This window comes from Rhopalosiphum padi, chromosome 4 (assembly GCF_020882245.1).
Source record: "Rhopalosiphum padi isolate XX-2018 chromosome 4, ASM2088224v1, whole genome shotgun sequence".
Taxonomy (NCBI): Eukaryota; Metazoa; Arthropoda; class Insecta; order Hemiptera; family Aphididae; genus Rhopalosiphum; species Rhopalosiphum padi.
This window is the reverse complement of record NC_083600.1, coordinates 53,744,141-53,767,694: the sequence shown is the minus strand read 5'-3', so window position 1 is coordinate 53,767,694 and position 23,554 is coordinate 53,744,141. Positions and strand designations below refer to the sequence as shown.

The 23,554-nt window shown below is 25.8% G+C and overlaps 1 protein-coding gene across 2 annotated transcripts; it reads right to left on the bottom strand.

Annotated features, from left to right (window-relative positions):
• Positions 1-1,305: 1,305 nt before the first annotated feature.
• LOC132930689 (protein crumbs) lies at positions 1,306-23,469 on the bottom strand. 2 transcript variants are annotated; one of them, XM_060996692.1, is made up of 38 exons: positions 23,027-23,469; positions 19,426-19,784; positions 19,146-19,332; positions 18,616-18,741; positions 18,446-18,547; positions 18,257-18,373; positions 18,072-18,189; positions 17,860-17,998; positions 17,576-17,786; positions 15,809-15,928; positions 15,347-15,555; positions 14,754-14,922; positions 13,614-13,847; positions 13,313-13,549; positions 13,170-13,250; positions 12,957-13,106; positions 12,748-12,896; positions 12,599-12,680; positions 12,412-12,525; positions 12,187-12,346; positions 11,145-11,330; positions 10,855-11,074; positions 10,543-10,785; positions 10,261-10,473; positions 10,012-10,189; positions 9,611-9,921; positions 9,216-9,488; positions 7,430-7,951; positions 7,125-7,350; positions 6,656-6,819; positions 6,422-6,597; positions 6,187-6,360; positions 4,678-4,865; positions 4,479-4,594; positions 4,244-4,400; positions 4,018-4,181; positions 3,848-3,952; positions 1,306-3,125 (listed from the first exon to the last, which is right to left on the bottom strand). In XM_060996692.1, exons 1-38 carry the CDS (start codon positions 23,046-23,048, stop codon positions 2,904-2,906), a joined length of 6,924 nt encoding a protein of 2,307 aa, XP_060852675.1. In that variant the 5' UTR covers positions 23,049-23,469; the 3' UTR covers positions 1,306-2,903. The 2 variants fall into 2 exon arrangements, with proteins under 2 accessions (XP_060852675.1, XP_060852677.1); XM_060996694.1 differs by lacking the exons at positions 14,754-14,922; positions 15,347-15,555 and having other exon boundaries at positions 23,027-23,468.
• Between the last annotated feature and the right edge of the window lie 85 nt (positions 23,470-23,554).

Below are 23,554 nucleotides of genomic sequence, written 5' to 3'. Positions count from 1 at the left end.
GGGCTAAAATTATAAACATAGAACAGGTCCGCGGAGGGCTTCGCCCTCCGCACCCCCTACATACAAATTTTACAATTTTATTGTAACATTTATTATATAAAATGTAGGTATATAAAAACTTCAAAATTATTTATTTAACGACGTATAATACACAACTTTTTATCGTTGTCGTTATAAAATATTAACGTAGTATAGCTAAATCATTTTAATTTTATTACAAATTTACAATACAAAATTCATACATGAAGCTTTTAATATGTTCACATAAGACATACCTATCGGATATCCTGATTAGGAATTATCTTTTACATTTTATTATTTTTACTAATAAATAACCTTAGATTTCTTGAAAAAATTTTAAAAAAATGTAGGGGGCTAAGCCTCCCTAAGTCCCCCCAATTTACGTCTATGAGAATGTTGTGAAATCGGATTAAGAATTTTTACATGCAAACATATTTTGGTAAGTTTATTTACATCTTTATTATTAGTTAGAATAATACAATCTATTAATGGTTATGTCTTAGAATTTGCATACCTACCTATTATAGTATTATGTGCTAATATTCTAACAATTAATAATCATCGTTAGTTGTTACGGTTTGCGGGTATGCCTTGAGAAAAGAAATAGAATAAAATAATTGACACAATGTAATAACGTATGTAGATGGAAATAGAAAATACAGCTTTATTATTCTGGTTTTTATATTGCCATCATTTATTTTATATCTTGAATATAGTACATATCATTTTATTTTGTACTGTACACAATTAGGCCTAATAGTTTCAAAGTCATGGAGTTTTGCTGTTTCGTGGAATGCATTTGGCTAGCATTACTAGTAAACAAGAAAATTGAAACTTAGGGATCAATTGGAGGATTTCAGTAAGCACACACTCAAGAGAATTATATAGTAATATACTCAGACAATATATGCAATTTTACATTTTATCTATCCTATGATGTACATTATACACCCACTCACAGGGTTGGTTAGTCCTAAATGGTATTAATTATTAAGGTTACGTTAAAAATCCTCATTTTCGGATCTCGCAAAACAATCTAGCAAAAAAGGGCTCGTTCGTTTGGTTAGGTAACGGACGAAAATTTTGGTATAAAAATTGACATGCAGGCTAACCAAACAAAGATTGCATTGAGTATTGGTATAAGGAAACTGAAAGTTTGATGTTTGCAAAAAATATTTCTATATTTTATATGTGAATTTGATTGTTATAAAAAAATGATTATTTTACACAAAAATTATATGCACTGGTAGTCATTAATGATTGTAAAAAAAAAAGAAAAAGCAATTTTAAAATATGAATATTACTTTATAGTTTGTCAAATCAATACAAAATATTATTAATTACAATGTATTTCAAAAATATTTAAAGAATATAAAGTAATTATAATTTGATGAAAATTATTGTGTTTAATCGATTATATATAATGGCATATAATACTGATATAAAAATATACAATGAGTGCACACTGCACTTTTATAGCGAGTGTAATTTTACAAAAAAAAGTTACAAACACTTACACCAAATATTTTGTTTTAAGTCCATTCAAATATAACATATTAAATATGTAACACATAACTTTCAAACAGATTTAATTTTATTCAACACTATCAAACTACAATCTCATATATGTGTGTGTGTGTGTGTGTGTATCAAAAAATTAAATCTGTTCAAAAAATGTAAGTGATATTACACAATTACTGTGGACGGAATAATTAGACCCTAAAAAATATAATTAGATACAATGTATAGTTTCACGGTACATATCACAAAAGTAAGATGATTATTAGTATTGAGTAAGCATATAACATAATGTAAAAAAAAGATTACGGGCAAGCTTACTTTTTATAAAAAAAAATACCATTTACCATTGAACACCATAAAAATAAAATTTCAGTTAAGACACAATTTAATATTTTATGATGCTCAATAAATTGGGTTGCTATATGTTTCTTACAATAAATAGGATGAAAATTAACCAATAAAATAAAAATTAATTACAATTATCATTTTTTAAAAGAGAGCTGGAAATGTTTGTTCAAAAATTATCATACAAATTAATATTTATGAAAGCAATTACCTGATAAACTATAATTAAAAAAGTATTATAAAATAAAATAAAGCTTAAAATCATAGTTGAAATACAAATCGTAAATAAATACACCATCTACTTAATAATTAGCTATTCAATTCAAATACATCTAATATAAAAATAATATTTAGTAGTGCATAATAATAATAAAAAAAAAATTACAAAAACCAGTAAGTAATTATTTTGTTCCAATTTTTGAAGTTAAAATAATTAAAACATAATTATTATTATACATAATATATATAAATGTTTTGGATCTTATTTTAAAACATTTTTGATAAATATACTTTTTTTTTAAAAGTATTAATTTAAAGTGCAACATTATTATATAACAGACTTATTTTTAAAAGTACTATGCAAAATTATCAAAATATATTTTATTAAATTGAAAATATATTTAAATATTTCATTAATGGTTTTGGAACAAATTGAAATATTTTAAATATAATACTTAACTATTAAAAATCATTAACAATTGTTTATAAGAATTGTTATTAAAAGTAAATTTGTGTTGTTAAATAAGTACAAAAAAAACATTAAATTAAGTTGGATGATAATCAATTAATTTGTTTAACATACATAAGTAAAAACAGAATACTGGAAAAATTATAATTTAAATAAAAATCATAAAATGTATGATAAATTAAATGAAGTGTACAAAATGGCCGCTAAACAAAAATAAAGAGATCATTAATATAGTTAAAATAAAATTTATAAACTGTTAAAATGTATAAAATATTATAACTTAATGAATAATTGTTCTTAAAATAGTTTAAAAAATAAAAAATTATAATTAGATAAGTCGTTCTTCCGGTGGTGGTTTCAGTACATTGTCTAATTCAACTCTAGGATTGCAATACTCTTGACAGCTTGGGCTATAAGTACCCCGTGTAGCTCTTTTTTTTCGCGCCATCATTAATAGTACAAGCAAACTGCCCATACCACCAATAAGTAGAATAAGTAATATTGGGCCAACAATTAATGCTATATCTGCATAGTTGTGAATGATAGGCAGCTAGAATAATAAAATGTTAATGATAAATCACATACATTTAAAAAATAATGACAACATTAATTTTAAATAAATAATATGGAATAAGTGTTTTCTTAAAAAACTAGCATTAAGAAACAGATAGTAATTGTTTAGACCAGTGATGGGCAAAGTACGGCCCGCGAAAGTATTTAATCTGGCACGCCGAGGGTCCATCAACATGGCCTGTATAGTATAAAAGTGTCACGTTTTTATAATATTATATGATTCAAAGCTTTAACACAAAATGCATTTTTTCTATAATTCTGGCCCTCTAGAATTTCTTAAGCTTTGTCCCCCCATTAAAAAAGTTTGCCCACCACTGGTTTAGACTTTCAGTTTGTACAACATAACCAACATTAAGTTTAAATATATTAAAATTTAAAGCAATTATCATCTTGAACTAAAATAATTCTACATTAAGTAATTCATAAATATAATCAGGTTTTATGAAGACAAAACACATATGGACTATTTTGAGTTATGTTTCACATAACAGAAATACAATTTTTCGTAATAGTAATTAAAAGTAAGTTAATTAAAATAAATTGAACCTATTTGTAAATTAGATGTTACTATACATTGACATTTTTGAGCATCGATAACATTTCATGATTTACCAATTTTAAAAAATGTTACCTTTTATATACAACAAAAGTATTATTTCATAATGTATAATATTAATAAAATAGTTTAATATAATTTACCTCAGTACAATTTTGTCCAACATAACCATTGGCACATTGACATTCATAGACTATTACATCAGTACAATGTTCTTGGCAAAAACCTCCATTATTACAAGGATTTTCCTAATAATTGATATTAAACATTAATAATAGCATAATTAAATACAAAAGATTTAAAGTAAACTTACTGGTAAACAAGGATTATTCAAATCACAAAGATGGCCACAATAACCTTTTTCACATTTACAGATGAAAGAACCTGGTATGTTCTTGCATTCTCCACGGTGTCCACATTGTATATTAAGATCAAAACATTCATCAATATCAATACTGCAGTCATCACCCGTATATCCTAAAAAATAAATAAAAAAAATTAAAGAATATAATTTAATAATGTTTTTTAAATTAACTTACCAGTATCTGTACAATTACAAGTGAATTCATTAATACCATCAATACATTGACCACCGTGCTGACATTTTTGTTGATTGCCATTATCCAAACAATCATCAATATTTTGCTCACAAAGATGGCCTTTAAAACCCAATGGACATTCACAGAAAGGAGATTCCTGTTAATTTATTTTATATTATTTATTCATTCTGATATAATTTTAAAATAACTATCATATAAAGACAAAAATTAATACCTCTTTTTTACATATACCATTATTCTGACACTCATTAATATCACAGAATGCTGTGTTACAAGTTGAGCCTGAAAATCCCTCTAAACATGAGCAGGTATAATTATTACCAAATTGATCTATGACATAACAAAATTATACAAATTAAACTTTAACATTAAAAAAAAGTAAAAGCAATCTTTTAATTATTTTTATAAAATACCTGGAGTTTTAAAACAATCGGCACCATTTTTACATGGTAGATTATCACAAGTAATAAGTTTTAACTGTTCACATGTTGCTCCTTCATAGTCATCCGTACAATTACATTCAAATTTACCTAATTGATCGATACATATACCATTGTGATGGCATGGGCTGGATTCACATTCATTGATATCAATTTCACAGCTAAAACATAATAGTTAATGACATGAAGATATAATATAATACCTCCTATAATAAGGAGAACAAACTCTTTATATTGAAAATATCCCAAAAATTGTGTATCTAGATATTATGTACATTAAAAATGTTATAATTAGGCAAAGCTGGGCACTAACTAGTTAGAGACTTAACTAGTTAGTTTTAATGCATATCAACTTTGTAACTTAACTAGTTGAATTGAATGTGTAAAATAATCTAATCTAACTTGTTAAAACCAATAATTAACTAGTTATTCTTGTAGTTTTTTTTTCAGATAATAATGTATTAATAAATAGGTACTTGTTTGTTATCGCTCCGCCAGTATGCCGCATAAAATTTATCGCCCCGCAAATTAAATAAAATAAACAAAATAATGAATAAATATAAAATATGTATGTATTATTAATAATAAAAAATTTAAAAATAAATGAATAAATATATGTTTATAAATTTAAAAAAATATGTATAAATGCATTAGTAAATAAATAATATAATTATAATTATAGTGGAGGCCAGAACTCGGATATCTTTTAAAATGGTTTTAAATGCGTCTTGTTTTCCGAGACGTGTTCTCCACATAAATTCTGCTAAATATGATTCCAAAAAATTTCTGTTTGTTCCACGACGCTTTCTATTTCCCCATTTAGCAGAACCCCACAACCTCTCGATATTTTGTGTAAAAAAAATTAAAAATTAATTTTTCGTATTGGTTTCAACGATGTCAAAGTTTAATAAAATAACGAAGCCAGCAGCGTACTAATATGGTTTAATATACAATATACAATAGTTTTTCCATTTCCCAAAATAGATCATCCATCACGAGCTAAATACGATAATTGTAGGTATAATAACGGCACACTATATGGCGGGGCGATAAATTTTATGCGGCATACTGGCGGAGCGATAACAAACAAGTACCAATAAATATGATAATTATAGAGTATTTTCAATTTTCAATTTTATGACAAAAATATTTTTTGTCATTATTTCTTATCAATTCTTTACATTAGTATTTCTGCTATATTTAATAACCACGAGTTTATGATAATGGTAAATGTATAATTAATACAAATATTTAAATAATTTTTTTCTTATCCTTTTTTCTCCTGATATAAATAGAATAAGTGTAGTGGTTTTATAATGTGTGAATAAATAGGCATAATAAAAAATAAATAAAATGTACAAGAGTGCATAATTTTACAAACTATTAAACACAACCAGAAACCATATAGTTCTAAATCAAGTCTTTATGGTTAATAGTTGTGCACCAACTTTAAATAGCTGTTATAAAAAATAGTTTACTTACAATGTGCCTGTCCAACCAGCATTACAATGGCATGTATAATTGGCAATTCCATCAATGCACTCTGCTTCATTTTTACATTGATTAGACAAGCATTCATTGATATTTACAGAGCAATCATCAGCTTCGTACCCAGGTTGACATTCACAAACATAAGACTCAGTAGCTTTTTTACATCTGAAAAAATAAAAAATAGAAAATAACAAATAGAAAATATTTACTGTTTTTATATTTTTACCTTCCATTATTTTTACATTCAGAATCATAGCAAAGTAAACAATCTAAATCAAAATGTTCAGTGATAGAATTATGTGATAACATCACAAAATGATCAGTTTGATTGTTGGTATTAAGTTGAGATGCTGTAAAATAAGGTAACAACAAACCACCAATTCTTATTTCCCCAAGACAACCCTACAAATGTAAACACAATATATTAACAAATTTTTACATATATATTTAAATTAAATACCTTATAAAAGCCCCCTGCTGAAGATACATCATGTTGCATTGCATCTTCAAAATTTAATCTTGAGTCAGAATCAACCATATCTAATGAATTTGTATCTGCATCAGTCAAATATGTTGCTTGTTCAACATTATTTCCTATTATATCATGATAGCGTTCTCCTCTTCCTGAGTAAATAAATTCATAATTGTTATAAAAATCTTATACATACATAACATTATTCAAATAAGAGTTAATGATCAAGGTACAAAAGAAAATTTAAAATTGTCTAGTAGCATTGGATAATGAGAATTTTTGTATTCCACTAAGTACTTTGATTGTTACAAAGCTTATTAATTTGTTAAGAAACTGAACATCATTAATTTTGAAACAATTTATTTTTATATAAATTGATAGTCTAACGTAAGTTGTAATAAAATATTTTATTGGTTTGTCAATCCCAAAATATAGTACTCTAATATCAAGCATTTACCTATAAGAATGGGATTTGATGTAATTAATTCAATCCAGTTAGATAATGAGAAATTTCCAGCAATAAGAAACTGATTTGTGTCATCTATCGCTCCGACCAAACCACCTTGAATTTTATTATCAGCTAATTTGAAAATAATGGTAGTCCACTCGGAATCTAAATGATCTTTATGCACATGTTTCGTACTAATGGAACTTTCTTTTTCCAATTTCCATGAAATAATAAACTAGAAAATAATAAAATACTTTAAATTGTAAAACACAAAAAAATATTATTAATAATTATGTCTTATTAAATTGTAATACCCGATCTTTATAAGCAATCATTGTGAAGAATGTAAATTCAGAATCACTGCTTTTTTTCTTGTTGGAAACATACATGATTGTTCCACCTGTTTTAGTTCGATAACTGACTTCAATATGAGTTAATGGAATAACCTGTTGTCCTTTAATAAAGCTGTATTGTAAGAGTGGCTCAGTAGTATTTCGACTATCTAATGTAATATTGGCAACGCATTCATATCCATGATTTAAATTTCGGCATTCACTGCCCAAAGGACAATCTTGAAGTTGGCAAAATTCCATTTCTTGACACTGTTTTCCTTTATAACCCAATGGGCATTTACAAGTAAAATCATTCCAGGTTACTGAACATACTCCATCATTATGGCAAGGATCTGAACGGCATGTATTATCGGACAAAACACCTTGTGAAATTTCATCTGGATTAAATGATACAGTACCAAATGCTTTTGGTACAACTAAATCTTTATTTTGAATTCCCAATGGATAAAACTCAACAACCATTGTTTGAGATCCATTGCTTATCTATAAATTATAAATATAAATAAAAATCATATTTATAAGCTAAGGTTTGACCAAAATTTAATTTTTGTAATAATCTGTACACAATAAGACAGATAATCCTATTTAAGTAGAATAAATATAATTTCACAATTTAATAATTTTATAGTTTATATAAATAATTAAAAATATTTACACGCTGTAAAATATTATATACTCAATGACTGATGAACATAAGAATGGACCAGGGCAGCAACCAGTTTATTCTGGCTATGATCAGGCAACTCTTATTTGACACCCGCAATGAGTCAACCTAGGGCTGGTGGTATCAAAATTATATGTTTATATGTTTTACATTATATTGTTTAGACAATATTTCACGATATACCGTAAATCAGCCCTAAGTAAACCTATGTTGTATTTATTCAACTAAGCTAATGAGATTATGTAAATTATACTGATATACAAATTAATAAAATTAGGTACAAATTGGTTTTAAAAATTCACAAATCAATATTTTCTTTTGGTGATTTTGGTGATTTTTACAAGTTTTTTTTTCCAACCATTAATATCCATAAAATTGGCTAAAGACTGTTTGAATTCTATAAACCAATTTGCAATAGTTGTAAAATGTTAGTACAAAAAATTTTTAAAAAAAAAAAAAAAAATATATATATATATATATTAATATTTAATTTTAAAAATTTTTTTTTTTTGTAATTTTATCTTTAAGTCTGCAAATATTTGGAAAAATAATAAATAATTTTTAAATAAATTGGTTGTGGTGGGAGAGGGGACAACTTCATACATACTTCAATATTATATAAACTTTAAACTTTTTAAGTTTGTAATACAGGGATAACTGAACAAGCCTTAAGGGTAATTTTTGTATAAAAGTTTTCTAATGGAACATAGATTTATTTATAATCAAAAAATAATAAAATTTAAATAAATAATGATAATATTGTATTATAATAACTATATTAAAATATAATTTTTAGTATCATGATAAACAAATCAAACATAAACACAAAAAAATATTACAACTACATGTCTTTGTGCAGGGTAAAAATGTTAATTGATTAAACATTATTTTTAACATATTTTAATCATTTTAAATTTTAAATTTATTTTTAATTTAATAATGACATAAATAGAAGTTAGATAAAGTCCCATAACTTTTCCATCACCCAAAAAATATAATATAGTTTAAAATTAGTCGGGTTATAATTTACTCCATGGTATATTAAAGGATTATAAATAATAATAATTTACTGTATATTATTACCTGTACATCTTGAATTATTCCTTTAAAATGAGGTATTCCTTCAAACTTGTCAGCTGTTGTTTGACGAATATGTCTTTCTATAGTATTAGGACGAGGTAAAATGTTATCCATAACAACTAATGGGTCTGATAAATCACGTCTTGATGGTTTAGAAGACGGAAAACCTCCCAAGTATAAAACTTGGACATCAAGTTGACCTGTTGCACTAATAGTCTTTCTAAAATATTCTGTTCCATTAATTTTTACTTGAACTAATGTTATATTACGAACAACCTAAATAAATATATTTACATACATAAATAATTTGTAATTAATTATATTTATCATTTTGAATTTACTTAATAAGAATACTAAGTAAAATAAATAAGTCAGTGACTTTAAAATCATAGATTTACTTGTATTAAATGGTCATGTCCATCATCTAGTTTTACACCTCCAACAGTGTATGATTCAGGAGTGGCATTAAATTGTATTCTAACTAGTAATTCACCACCTTCAAGTTCAGCTGCAATATGAGTTTCTTCAGAAAATGTAACCATTCCTGGCATAGATCCTAAATAAAATATAGCCCCTCGGGTTTGACGTGTTCGAATAAACATTGAAATATCCACAATATTTCTAACAGCTCGTTTGGCAACAGCAAATACATTTACTGTGACAAGACCATTAGTGATATTTTCATGACCAAATGTTGCAGCTGGGAAACCTGTTTCACAAAATGAAATAAGTTTATATATTGTAACTAAGTATTTTAATTTTGCTTCTTTTAAGTACAAAATAAAAATTTAAATCTTACTGTATTGACAAGTATTTCCAAGATAAGGTCTTTCACATGTACAACTGAATGTTTTCCATAAATCAGTACAATGACCACTATTGTGACATGGATTGGGAAAGCATTGGTCATTCCTTTGGCAACCAATATCAACATTAGTTAAACCTATTGTTGAACCTACTTTATCATCTGGTAAAACCTAAAAAAATATTTAGTCATAGGTATTCGAGATTTTATATTTTTATTCAAAATATTATTTTGTTTTCTAACCCATTGTCCGTTTATAAGAAGATTCTCGATACAACCAATAAAGAATGGGGGTCCATGAGGTAAAAGCCTCAAATTTGAAATAGTTCCACCAACATATGTAGTAGGGAAACTAGTATGTGTAGGGTTAGCTCCTTCATTCAAGTTAATAGGGTAAATAGTTTGTTCCTCGTTGGCAGACAATACTAGATGTGATGAATTAATAGCAACAAAAACCTGACAGTAAAAAAAATTAGTTTAAAATATTGATTTTTATTATTAAGTATTTAGAATGGGATAGTTTACCTTTTGCCATTGGCTGTTGTTAAGTTCAGAACCAATAAACACTCCTTCCCATTTATTTAACAAACTTGAATGCAAATTCAAACGACCTTTAACCAATTCTAATATGTAAAATGTTGATCCACCACCAATTGCTAATAGACCACTTGGTAATGTCGTTTTAAATCTAAATGATATGTCATAGCCTTCATCTCTAGTGGTGTTGACCACAATACGAGACTCACCATTTAGTGACATAGTAGTCGTCTAAAACACAATTATTATTGAAATCAAGAAATTGGTGTATCTATTTTTTTAATTATCTATTTAACTAACCTTATCACATATATGTCCGTGAAATCCATATGGACAAGTACAATTATAGCGATGTTCAGTCTCATCAAACAAATATGGTCTACAAGTACCATTGTTTAAACATGGTTGTGGACCCTGACATCCAAATAATTCTACAGAACAATTTTTACCACCATATTTCGGTATACAATCACAATAGTAACCAGCACGACGATCCATGCAAGTTCCGTGATCACAAGGTCTGTAAATAAAAATGTTAATTCAACAAAATTCAAGTAATTCATTAAATTTAAATTATTTTTAAATCATACTTGAATCTTTCACATTCATTAATTTCAATTTCACAATATACGCCTTCATAACCATCTTCACATGAGCATGTATAACCACCGATTCTATTTTCACAAACACCCCAATGGCATGGGTTGCTTTCACATTCATTAATATCAATTTCACACTTAATGCCTGTTGTACCAGGTAAACATAAACATTCAAATCTGAAATATTTATTGGAATTATAGGTATATTATGCATTATACAATAATATAATAATTTATACTTAAGAGAATGTTATACCCGCATATGTTGTCTCTGTCTTACTAACGTACATCATAGCAAATTAGCGTTCAGCAGAGCAAATTTTGTGATGTTTGCTTTAATATTAGAGTAAATTTACCTATTATCAAATTTAAAGGTAAGAATATTATCTAGAAAATGAGATATGCTTTTATTGATATTATAATTTTAAAGTAAGTAATAGCTATGTAAAATACTAAAACTTCAAAATGTTCATAACTCACTTTAAAATTATAATATCAATTAAAGCATATGCCATTTTCTAGATAATATTCTTACCTTTAAATTTTATAATAGGTAAATTTACTCTAATGTTAAAGCTAACATCACAAAATGTGTTTTGCTGAACCCAAATTTGTTATGATGTACATAAGTAAGACAGAAACAACACAAACGTGTATGGCGTCCTCTTAATAATATATGGTATTATTTATTATAGACTATTATAATCACTGCTTACAAAAAAAATCAACTTTTAGACATCACAATATAATAACGAAACTTAAAAATCTTTAATTATAAACAAATTATGATTCTTAAATATGTTTGAAATTGGAACAAAATAACAAATAAAATTAAACAATTATTATATTTCCTATTATGTTTGTAGCGAATTAGTTAATATTTAAACAAATGTAGTAGAGGTTTATTATTTAAGAAAATAGGTAAAAATAAAATAACTATAAATATATAAGATAAACAAAAACCATTTACAATCAACTGTTTTGTATAAACTATAAAAAATATTGTAAAAATATCTTCTTAAATTGTATTTACCCATTAGCTGTAGCATAATTGAACTCTTGTTGAAATATAGCTGATAAGTTATTGTTATCTTTTTGATTGTATAAGGATACATTAGAATGTTCAAGACACGTGCCCCCAAATTGACAAGGATTACTTTCACAATCATTTATATCAACTTCACAATTTTTTCCTAATACAAATATTTGTTAAATATAATAATCAAAATTAACATACTTAATAATAATTTACTATTACCTGTATAACCAGCATAACACTTGCAAGAATAGTCTTTTACTCCATCTATACATGTGCCATTATTCTCACATGGGTTATGTATACAATCATTTATATTCAACTCACAATGATTTCCTACAATAAAAAAATGTAAGCACTATTGACTATGGCATAATAATATTTATTTATTAATAATAATTGTACATGCCTTCAAATCCTGTATTTGTACAATTACAATCATAACTGTTAAGTTTGTCAATACATAAGCCCATATTCTGACACGGAGAAGACTATAACCATACATTTATTTTAATTAAAGCATCTATTTTATTTTATTATAATAATATATATACTAACTTCACAGTCATCAATATCTGTTTCGCAGAGTTTTCCTGTTAAGCCAATTGGACACGAGCATGTAAAAGATGCAATATTATCAATACAAGTAGCACCATTTAAACAAGGATTGGAGTTACATTCATCGACATCAACACTACAAACTTTACCTAAAATAAAAAATATATCATTACAATATATATTTTTATTTAAATGTAATCAATATATACCATTATATCCCGGAGGGCAAATACAATTAAAACCATTAATTTTATTCTCACATGTAGCACCATTATAACAAGGTTGTGACAAACATTCATCAAAATCTACATCACAATTGTCACCAGAAAATCCTGGACGGCAAAAACATTGATAACTCCCTAAATAATTCAAACATAATATTATAAAAAGATTATAATTTAAAAAAAAAATATTTAACAAACCATTAGTATTAACACAAATTCCATAGTTGCATACTTCTTTGTTGACTTCACATTCGTTTATATCTTGATCACAATTGATACCTAAATATATATTTAATAAAAATAAAAATTTTTAATATTTAAGTATTTATTATGTATTTCACCTGTAAAACCAGGCATGCAATGACAAATATAACCATCTGGGCTCTCTTGACAAGTAGAATTGTTTTTACAAACACGATCTCGACAATCATTTAATAACTTTGAACAATTTTCTCCTGTATATCCTTCAGGACATTTGCACTCATAAGTATTAATACCATCAATGCAAATTTTTCCAATTGGACAAGTTCCCATTAAACATTCATTGATATTTACTTCACAATTTTTACCTTCAAACCCTAAAATAAAATGTTTAAAAGAATTAATAACTTAAAAGTTAAAGATAATTCAAAAGTATTTTACCTGGAGAACACTTGCAGTAATAATCTTTAAGTGAAGAAGTTTTATGTAAACAAGTACCATTGTTCAAACAAGGGCTAGGATTTTTAGTACAAGCATCAAATGGTAATTGACAGTAAGCACCCATATAGTTATCGGTACAATTACATCGGAAACCATTGATAAGATCATGACATATTCCACCGTTTAAACATGGTTTGGACATACATTCATCAATATCTATTTGACATGTCTGTCCTATAATATTTTAATTTCATAATAAAATATAAAATAGTAATATATACATAAATATATATATTTTTAATATAGTATTAAAATGTGTATAATATCTAAAAATAATAGAACAGTATATTTTTAAACTGAATTAATACTCTAATTAACATAAGAAGTATTCTCGGCAATGACTAGTTTTTGTCTGAGAGTGCAAAAGCTAAAAAACTAGGGTTACTTCTTTAGTTAAATAAAGTATAGTTAGAAAATTATTTAAAATTAGCATTATTTATTTTTTAAATTAAATAATTAATAATAATTACAATATTTTTAAACTAACTTATATACTTAATTAATACATGTATATTGTATAAATATTATATGTATAATATTTATCTTATAATGATTAATAATGATTTGTATTTAACACAAATATCTTTAGTTGTTTACTTAAATGATATAATAATCAACTTAAAATAAAATGATAATAAATTATGTGCACATTTTCTGAAAGAATATGAGTGCACAGTTATTAATTTTATTATATCCTAACAGTACAGCAACCACCGTCACCGAAATACTAAATGCGTGCAACCCTTACATCACATAAGTTAAATGTTTGTTATATTCATATTCTTTCGTAAAATACAGTATATATGAATAGTTTTAAAATATTGCTGTACATAATGAGAACTATTTCCAATATTAAGAGAGGAAAATATTATAGGATATGTGTCATATTTTTATTCCATTGCAACAATATTTGGCATAATTTAACTTTAATTGTAACAATATAATATATTTGATTCAAAGATTCAATTAATATCTATTTCTTACATTTTATGAAATAATAAAACAAGTAGATCATTATTTTTATATATATATTATATTTAAAAAAAGCCAAAGTATTTTTAATAGAATTGTTATTATTACCAGTAAAACCTGGGGGACATTCACAATGGAAACTATCAGCTTGTCCTGCTAATAGAATGCAAGTCCCACCATGAGCACAAGTGTTTGGATTGCAAGCATGACCAGGATCACGTTGATTACATTGTTGCCCAGACCAACCAGGTTCACATTCACAATAGTACCCACCAGCCTACAAGTGATAAAATAATGTTGGTGATACCATAACGTGTAGTGCTGTGATTTTTTTTAAAAAAAAAGCATACAAATATGTTTAAAAGCAGTTTTGGCTATCATAATACTTAAAGTATTGCTAAATAACATAATAAATACCAATAAAATAATATTACATAAGATTTATTATTTTATTAATCAATTATATTCTATTCTTCCATATTTAACATATATACCAACGTACAAGAAAGTACCAAAGTACTACAAGATCTAAAATATATTTATCTGAAAATATGAAAATTTTTAAAACCAATCTTAAGATCTTAATACTTAAATTAAAAAACGTTGGTAAACTATACTTTAACTAAATGATAGCTATTTCTGCATAAAAAAAGAATTAGTTTTTCATTATAAAAGTGTACTGTCAACAAAAATAAACTCACATAATCATGACAAGACACAAAATGCTGACAAGGATCAGCATTACATTTCATAGTCATTTCACAATTTCGACCAGTAAAGCCAGCAGGGCATTTACATTCATAATTAGATCCTTGGGATATACATGTGCCAGAATTCAGACAAGGCATGAGCACACAAACATCATCAGCATGCGAACGAGCCACTATATTACCATGCTCACAAAAAGCGCCTGTAATAATATTGTCTCAAAACTATACCCATGCAATTGTGCAATAATTAACTACTATTTATTTTTAAAACTTCTAATATTAACAAGTGACAATAAACATTTTCAAGTCTTTGATTAAAATGAACTAACAAATATATTATTATATACATATATTAAAATCATAAATTAATTGGATAATAAATTCCTAAAATAACTACCTATTCTAGAAAAAAACAATTTCTTTTTTATCATTTTATGTATATAAAATAAATACCTGTATATCCTGATGTACATGAACAATTAAACTGGCCATTGGGCAATAAGCCACATGAACCTCCATTTTGACAAGGATGACTACTACAAACTGTTATTTCAGTACAATTAGGAGGAACACCTAATAATCAATCGACAAGTAAATTAATTAATATACGATTATATAAATAAAAAAGTATTAATATATTTTTTTTAAATATAAATTATTTTTCAATTAGTATAATGGCTATGTTCAAATTGAATTTGAAATAAATTAACCAGACATTCATAAGTTTTTTGTGTACTTCACACATTTAAATATATATATTTTTTTAATATACACGGTATTATTGTATTAAATAGTATACACTAACATACATTTCATTATTTAATTTAAACATGACAATAATAAAATATTATTGTTGTTATTTAATGTAGTATGTAAATGAGCAGTACTAGTATATAACAACAAAAACTTTAAAATGGATGATTATTTTATCAAATAAAACTCATTATTTTAAAATTTAGTAACATATTTAAGAATATTTTTATTACATAATTTCTGGTCAAAATAATACAACAGCTTTTTTTTTTTAATTTTAATTTTATTACTATAATTTTTTAAGTTTTTTTAATTTTTTGGATAATAATAAACATTTTTAATTTCATATTCTGAAGCAGAATAATTTTTGGAGTATTTCAATACATAAAAATTGAAATTCAGAGAAATATTTAATTGTAATAATTATTTAAAGTTTAGGTGAGTTATTTGCAACCACTCAATGGAAAAAAATTGTTTCAAATGCCTTACTAATAAACCGTAACATTTAAATACAATACATACTCTCCCCTCAGACAAAAAATGGGCTATATGAAGTCATTTGGGGAAGCATTTGGAACAACTCTGTAAAAAACAGTGTTGTAAGAAACTTGGTACATAGAAAAGGCCTGTTCTTTTATATATATTTACAAGGATAAACTATTAATCCAAATTTTGATTTAAATGAATACCTCAAAAAATATTCTGCTTTAGAACATCAAATTAAAAATGTATGTTTTCATACAAAAAAGTAAAACTTAAAAAATGTAATATTTTTTTTTTCAAATGTTGTTTTATTTCGACTGAAAATTATGTAAAATATTAATAGATTTTTAAATAATGAGTGTTGTTTAATAAAAGAATCACTCTATATATCAATGATAAAATAAATATAAATACTAAAAAGCTATAGGTTAAATGACTAATACTTTGATCGAACTGTTAATACCAAAAATAAGAATAGAACAACTACAATTGTTAAGTTCACAATGAAGTGTTTATAAAACATTTAATCACAATACCATAATATATCTTGGGACAAACTTAACAAAACTATATATTATAATAATATTTACTCAGACGAGAGTAAAACAACAACTACCCAGTGCTCACAAGTACAATATTGTAGCGGACCACTGTAAACGGTAGGATCATCATTTGACAATGCACCAATTTATAAATAATAATATGAACTTAAACATAATAATAATAAAATAGATCAACATCTAACAAAACTTTATCAAACAATTAGGTTAAATGTTAAAATATGAGACTACGAATATAGGTACAACTTTTTTTTATAAAATAAATTATATAAAGAATAATTATAGATAAAGCTACAAAAATATATAATGTATTAAACATATACATATAATAAGTAATGTGAATTTTTATTCACAAACAAAAAATATATTAAAGAATAAAAATAATAGAAGGTAATAAGAATATAAAGATATAGTATTTATTTACCAGTATATCCTGATTTACAATGACACGAGTGTGACGCTATACCATCAACGCAAATTGAGTTTGTTGGACATACAGCAGTTTCACAATCATCCACATCAATTTCACAATTTCTACCAACAAATCCTAGAGCACATCGACATTCATATGTTCCAACTTGATCTCTGCACTGACCACCATTTTGACAAGGATTTGATATACATTCATTTAAATCCTTTATAATTAATAAAAATAAAATTATATACTTATATTACATTCAATATTAAAGATTAAAAGAAAATGTTTACTATTTCACAATTGATTCCTCCAAATCCCAATTGACACTGGCAAGTATAACTTCCATAGTTATCAAAACATACACCTTGATTGAAACATGGATTTATTTCACACTCATTAATATTTGTTTCACAATTTATTCCTTTATATCTAAATTCCCACAAATAAATATTAAATTAATAAATTAAAATATTAAATAAGAACATTTTTAATACAAATTTACCCAGTTTTACTACATGCACATGTATAATTATTCACACCATCAACACATATACCTCCATGTTGACAAGGACTTGACAAGCATTCATTAATATTTATTTCACAATCATCTCCTTTAAATCCTATGGTAAAAAGAAAAAATGTATTTATAACCATTTTTTTATACAAAAATTATAAAAACTAATTTACCTGGTGCACAACTGCATTCATAACTTTTTCCTCCTGATGTTAATTTGCATGTACCATTATTTCTACATGGATTATTATCACAAACATGTGCAGATAATTCAATTTCACAAAATTTACCTAAACAATAATATTAAAATAAATAAATATGAACAATTAAAATAATATTAAATTAAATATCAAAAGTATCACCAGTAAATCCTGGGTCACAATGGCATATAAAATCTTCACCATATTTTATTTCTTCACACAGACCATGCATACAACGATTGTTATGTTTTGTACATGGGGATCCTAAAATACACAAGTTGTTAAATTGTAATTCATAAAATAGAATACTAAAAATAAAATATTAGATTTACCATTATCAATTTCACAATTATTTCCAGAGTACCTAGGTTGACAGATACAATGGTATTTATTTTGCCTAGGAACACATACTCCATGCATCATACAAGGAGCATGAGAACAATAATCAATACCCGTACCTACAAATTAATAGTTAATATTAAATACAAACTAGGTACATAAATTGGTACTTATTGGTGATTGTGATACAATTTTGTTATTACGGCTACAAACTACTGCAGATCAACACTATATTATGTTATTTTAAGACAATTTTGTTATCTACAAAACTATTTTTTTGTGGTAAAATATACAAATAGTTTATTGGCAGTCACACAAAGCTTTTATTTAATTTACGATTTAAATTTTGTTGGGTAGACATACTTATATTATTTTGTCTTAAAGATTTCATAATTGTATTAACATAATATAATGCAGTATTAATCTATGGTAATTGTAATAATATAATGAGTTTACCAAAAGATTGTATAAATAGTCATGGTAACCAATAAGTACTAAATCATTAAATATTAAATATACATACATGACTGACTGTTTAAAGGACAATGTCCCCAAACAACTTTATAAGCTTGATTTAAAGATGAATTAAAAATAAAATTTGGACCTTCTAACAAACAACCTTCAAAACCATCTCCTACTCTTAGCATAGATTGATCAGTTGTAATTTCAGAATTTAAAATTTCTGAATTAAATGTTGAATTTGCTATAACCTTAACAAAAATTAGATATATATTATATTTATGTATTTCAAATAATGTTAGATTACTTTAATTTTAAATACACATAAATAAATAGTTATTTACTTGTTGTAAGCCATCAACAGATATTGTTAATTCTCCAAGCTTATAAATCATATTAACATTATGCCAAGAATTATCAAAAAAATCCCCCTGGATTTTTGATTCAAAATGTTTGTTTTGGAGAAATGTAGTAAATAACAAGCCATCATGAAGAACATCTACTGAAATTCGAGTATATGGCAAGTCTTGTGTTTGAGAAAATATTTGTCCTCCAGAACATGTCCTAAAGCTGAATCCTATATGTTTGTGCAATGAAATAGGAGGAAATAAATTTAACCATGATGAGCTATTGAAATATCCTTCTCTATATGTGCCTCCAGGCCTCTGAGTATTTGTACATATCAAATGTACAAATACATTTACTGAAAATAAAACATATATTTTATTAGTTCCATGTTACATTATAAATATAAATGCAATATATATTTTTTTTAATATTACTTATTTATAAAAGACATTTACAATTTGTATATACAAAATAATATAATAAGTAAACATGTTGAAAATTAGAGCACTAAAATTGGAAAACACGAAGGAAGAAAGCATTTATTAACACTACTTCCAATTTATGACCTTAGGAGAAATAAGTTGTTATAGGTAATTTAATAGATCACGTTTATGTTTTAGATGATAAATGAGGTTGTCAGGTGCTGTGTAAGAGGAGAGCTTGGATATGGGGTGTTTTGCATTGCATGGCTATTGTGAATGTTTTATAGTGACAGAAAGCAAGCGTGGACATTTTTGATATGTTGAAATCATGATGTAGAGTATTGTTTCCAACCATTTTTGTGTAGACCAGTGGTCGGCAACCGGCGGCCCGCGGGCCGCATCCGTCCCGCACATCTTTGTATACGGCCCGCTTTAAATTTTTTTTTTTTGATAAATAATTTGGAATATAACATTTTTATTTTTGTCTGGCCCGCAAACTCTTATTAACTTATGAATATGTCCCGGGAGTCCAAAAAGGTTGCCGACCACTGGTGTAGACCATCAAATTTGTAAGAAAACCTTAGAGATCCACTATTGACCAATAGCACACCTATACATGTATGTATATAAAATATATAATATTATTAAGTATATAATAAAAATATACAATAATATTATTTTAAATATACGTTAGTAATTTTAATATTATATGGTCCGCGGGTCTATTGGTTGGGATCCGTTGATGTAGAGTACAATTATTGCTGGTGTACAGGTTTGAATTTTTGAGGTTCCCAGGTGCATTATTCAAAATATAAATGTTAAAAAACCTATATAAATTTGAACAGGTTAGTTCCTTGCAAAATTGTTTATTTATCTATTACTCATAATTCATATTTCAAATGGATTAAAATAAAACGGATAGTAAACATTTTTTAAAACTTAAATACTATTAGACAAGAATACTAACGCTTTATTGATCATTGTACTATATTTCCCATTTTAATATTTTACTTATTGGGAATATCCTTAATATTTTTAGTTAATCAATTCATGTACCTAGTCATGATAAGCCTATCACGTGTCAATCTATTGTATTATAGTACAAAAAACAAATGCCACTGGCTATAAATTCCACTTTGTATAACAACAATGAATGTAATTAATTTTATTGTAAATAAAATTAATAAAAATACTCTATTGACCTGACCATACATTTTTATATGAATAACTTTATGTTGTACATAGATTAAATTAATATTGTACCAAATCCTAAACTAACATTTTTACTCAATTAAATTAAATCACATTTACATACTTTTGAAAATCATTTAAGGTGAATTATCCACAATATAAACATAAAATAGTCAAAATATATCATCTATAATGAACAATGTTATGTTAGTAATGTATTATTCAATCTGAATGATTCCTGGCCCAGATTTAACTGGCGAGCTACTGAGAAAATCTTGATGGGCTACTATAAATCTGGGCTTGTAAAAAGAATGCACATTATAAATGTATAAATAATGTTCCTTGTGAGTTATGTACACAGTAAATAGTATATATAATAAAGATTAATTTACAAATTAAATATAAATTAATAATTTAATCAATATAATAGAAAAACAATTGGTAGTGAAAATGTATGATAAACCACAAAATAATCCTAAAATGATATTTTAAATAAATATTTATAATGTTATATTTTATCACTAATCAATAACTAGTTTAGTCTTGGAAAAATATTTAATGAACACCTGGAGTTAAATGAAGATATTTTATGCTTAAATTCACAATAATCCAAACATTTTTAAGAAAACAATTATAAATTCAAATCAAATCAAAAATAACTATTGGACCTATTCACATTGAACTCTATTATTTTATCTTAAATAGCCAAAGTTAAAACAAATAGCTACCAGATTTTTGTAAAAATGATAAATCTTAACTCCATGGAATACCATGAAAATATCAACACAGAAAAAAAGATTAGTTCTTATGTATAGTATACTTTAGAGTGTATTTCATAATTAGACATTGAGTAAATTGCTGAAATGGATGTCTTAAATTTGAATTAAATAATAGATCATTGTAAACGATACAAAACAATTCTGAGCGGTAACTATCTGTAACCCTATAATTCTGAAGATGTTTGATTATACATTTAAATTACAATTAGTAAATAATAATTTAGTTTTCTAACAGTAATAAAGTAGGTTCAACTAAATTTTGCAAATTAAAATTAGCATGTTTTACAATATTTTATTATAAAATAATTATTATTACAGTAAAAAGAAATTTGATAAGAATAGATGCCGATTTTGAAAAGTCAACATCAGTAAAGCAACAACTAGATACTAGAAAAGAGGGATTTAAGAAGCGGTATAGAATCGTTATGGATGAAGAAGGAAAGATTATTTCATATACCATTATGGTTATTAATTAACCTTTAAATACTGTTAAACAGTGTGAATATGTTCATGATATTTATATCATAAGATAAATACAAATATTATTAGATTGCAATTATGCGTATAGCAAACAATAATAAATGCTGTAATGAAAAGTTTCAAGCTCAATTAAAAAATATTTTTTTGAAATACAACAAAACAAATTAACGTAAAATTAGAATCTTTATAAAATATTAAACATCATAATAAGGGTTAACTATGTTTACAGATATAAAATAAAACTTTAGTAAGTGAGTTAGATGTGATAGTTATGTAAAATATTAAATCTTTAAAATAAAAACACCAATAAAATCCTACGTGATGTTTTATGATAATAAGACAGAGACAACACAAAATTCACATCATAAATAAGAATCATTATCGTAACAAACTAATATTTTTTAATATTATTATAATTATTATATTAATATTATTAATATTTTTGTTCAATATAATTAAAATCAATAAACCCAAATGTATAGGAATAATACTCAAACACTCACAAGGACATTCAAAATTGAGTTTACATAAAAATTAAGTAATTAAATCAGACGTTGACTGTTCAGAGATATTCAAAACCAATAAAAAATTATGATCCCCGTAAAGCATTCAATGATCATCGACACCATTTATTTTTCTTGGACATTTTGTACATGGGTATATCCCAGGACTAAACAAAATGTACAAAAACGTCAAAAGTTTGTCAGCCGACAGATACTACTCACCGATTAAAATAATGGACCGCATTGTATTTCTTCAGTGTTTACACAGACGTAACATAGTTTGATCGTACACGACGTCCTATTAATTGTTGTTGTACGTGTCGCGGGAGTGTGTTCTACGGCATTCAGATATACAGCAACAGTGGAAGTTTCCCGGCACAGGCGAAAAATATTTTTTAATGAAAAGAATACACGCATGCAACGTAGATATTATGTCGGTTAATTTCTCATATAAAAAAAAAACCGACTGCCATCAACAAAAATTACACACCACAACGGAAGTCGAAAAGTAATAACGCTATGAGTAAGTATGAGTGTATGACACCGTACTCTGTAATTATCAACTTGTGTTATTACTTATTATAATAAGAATTAACAATTAACAAATAGCGATAAACGAAAAAAGATAAACATTGGAATTTTGTTTTTGTTCGATTATCAAGGATATTAAAAAAAATCTCTTCTTAACTACAATCTTTTAAAACCGTGTTTTTTTATATTTGACTGCGGTCACCTGTCCTGTGATGGCCA

Coding starts and splice junctions, on each gene's coding strand:
- LOC132930689 (XM_060996692.1), bottom strand. CDS start 23,048: ATGCGGTCCATTATTTTAATCG. Junction 17,999..18,071: donor TGTGCATGTAGTAAAACTGG/GTAAATTTGTAT, acceptor GTGGGAATTTAG/ATATAAAGGAATAAATTGTG. Junction 6,361..6,421: donor GAATGTAAAAATAATGGAAG/GTAAAAATATAA, acceptor TTATTTTTTCAG/ATGTAAAAAAGCTACTGAGT.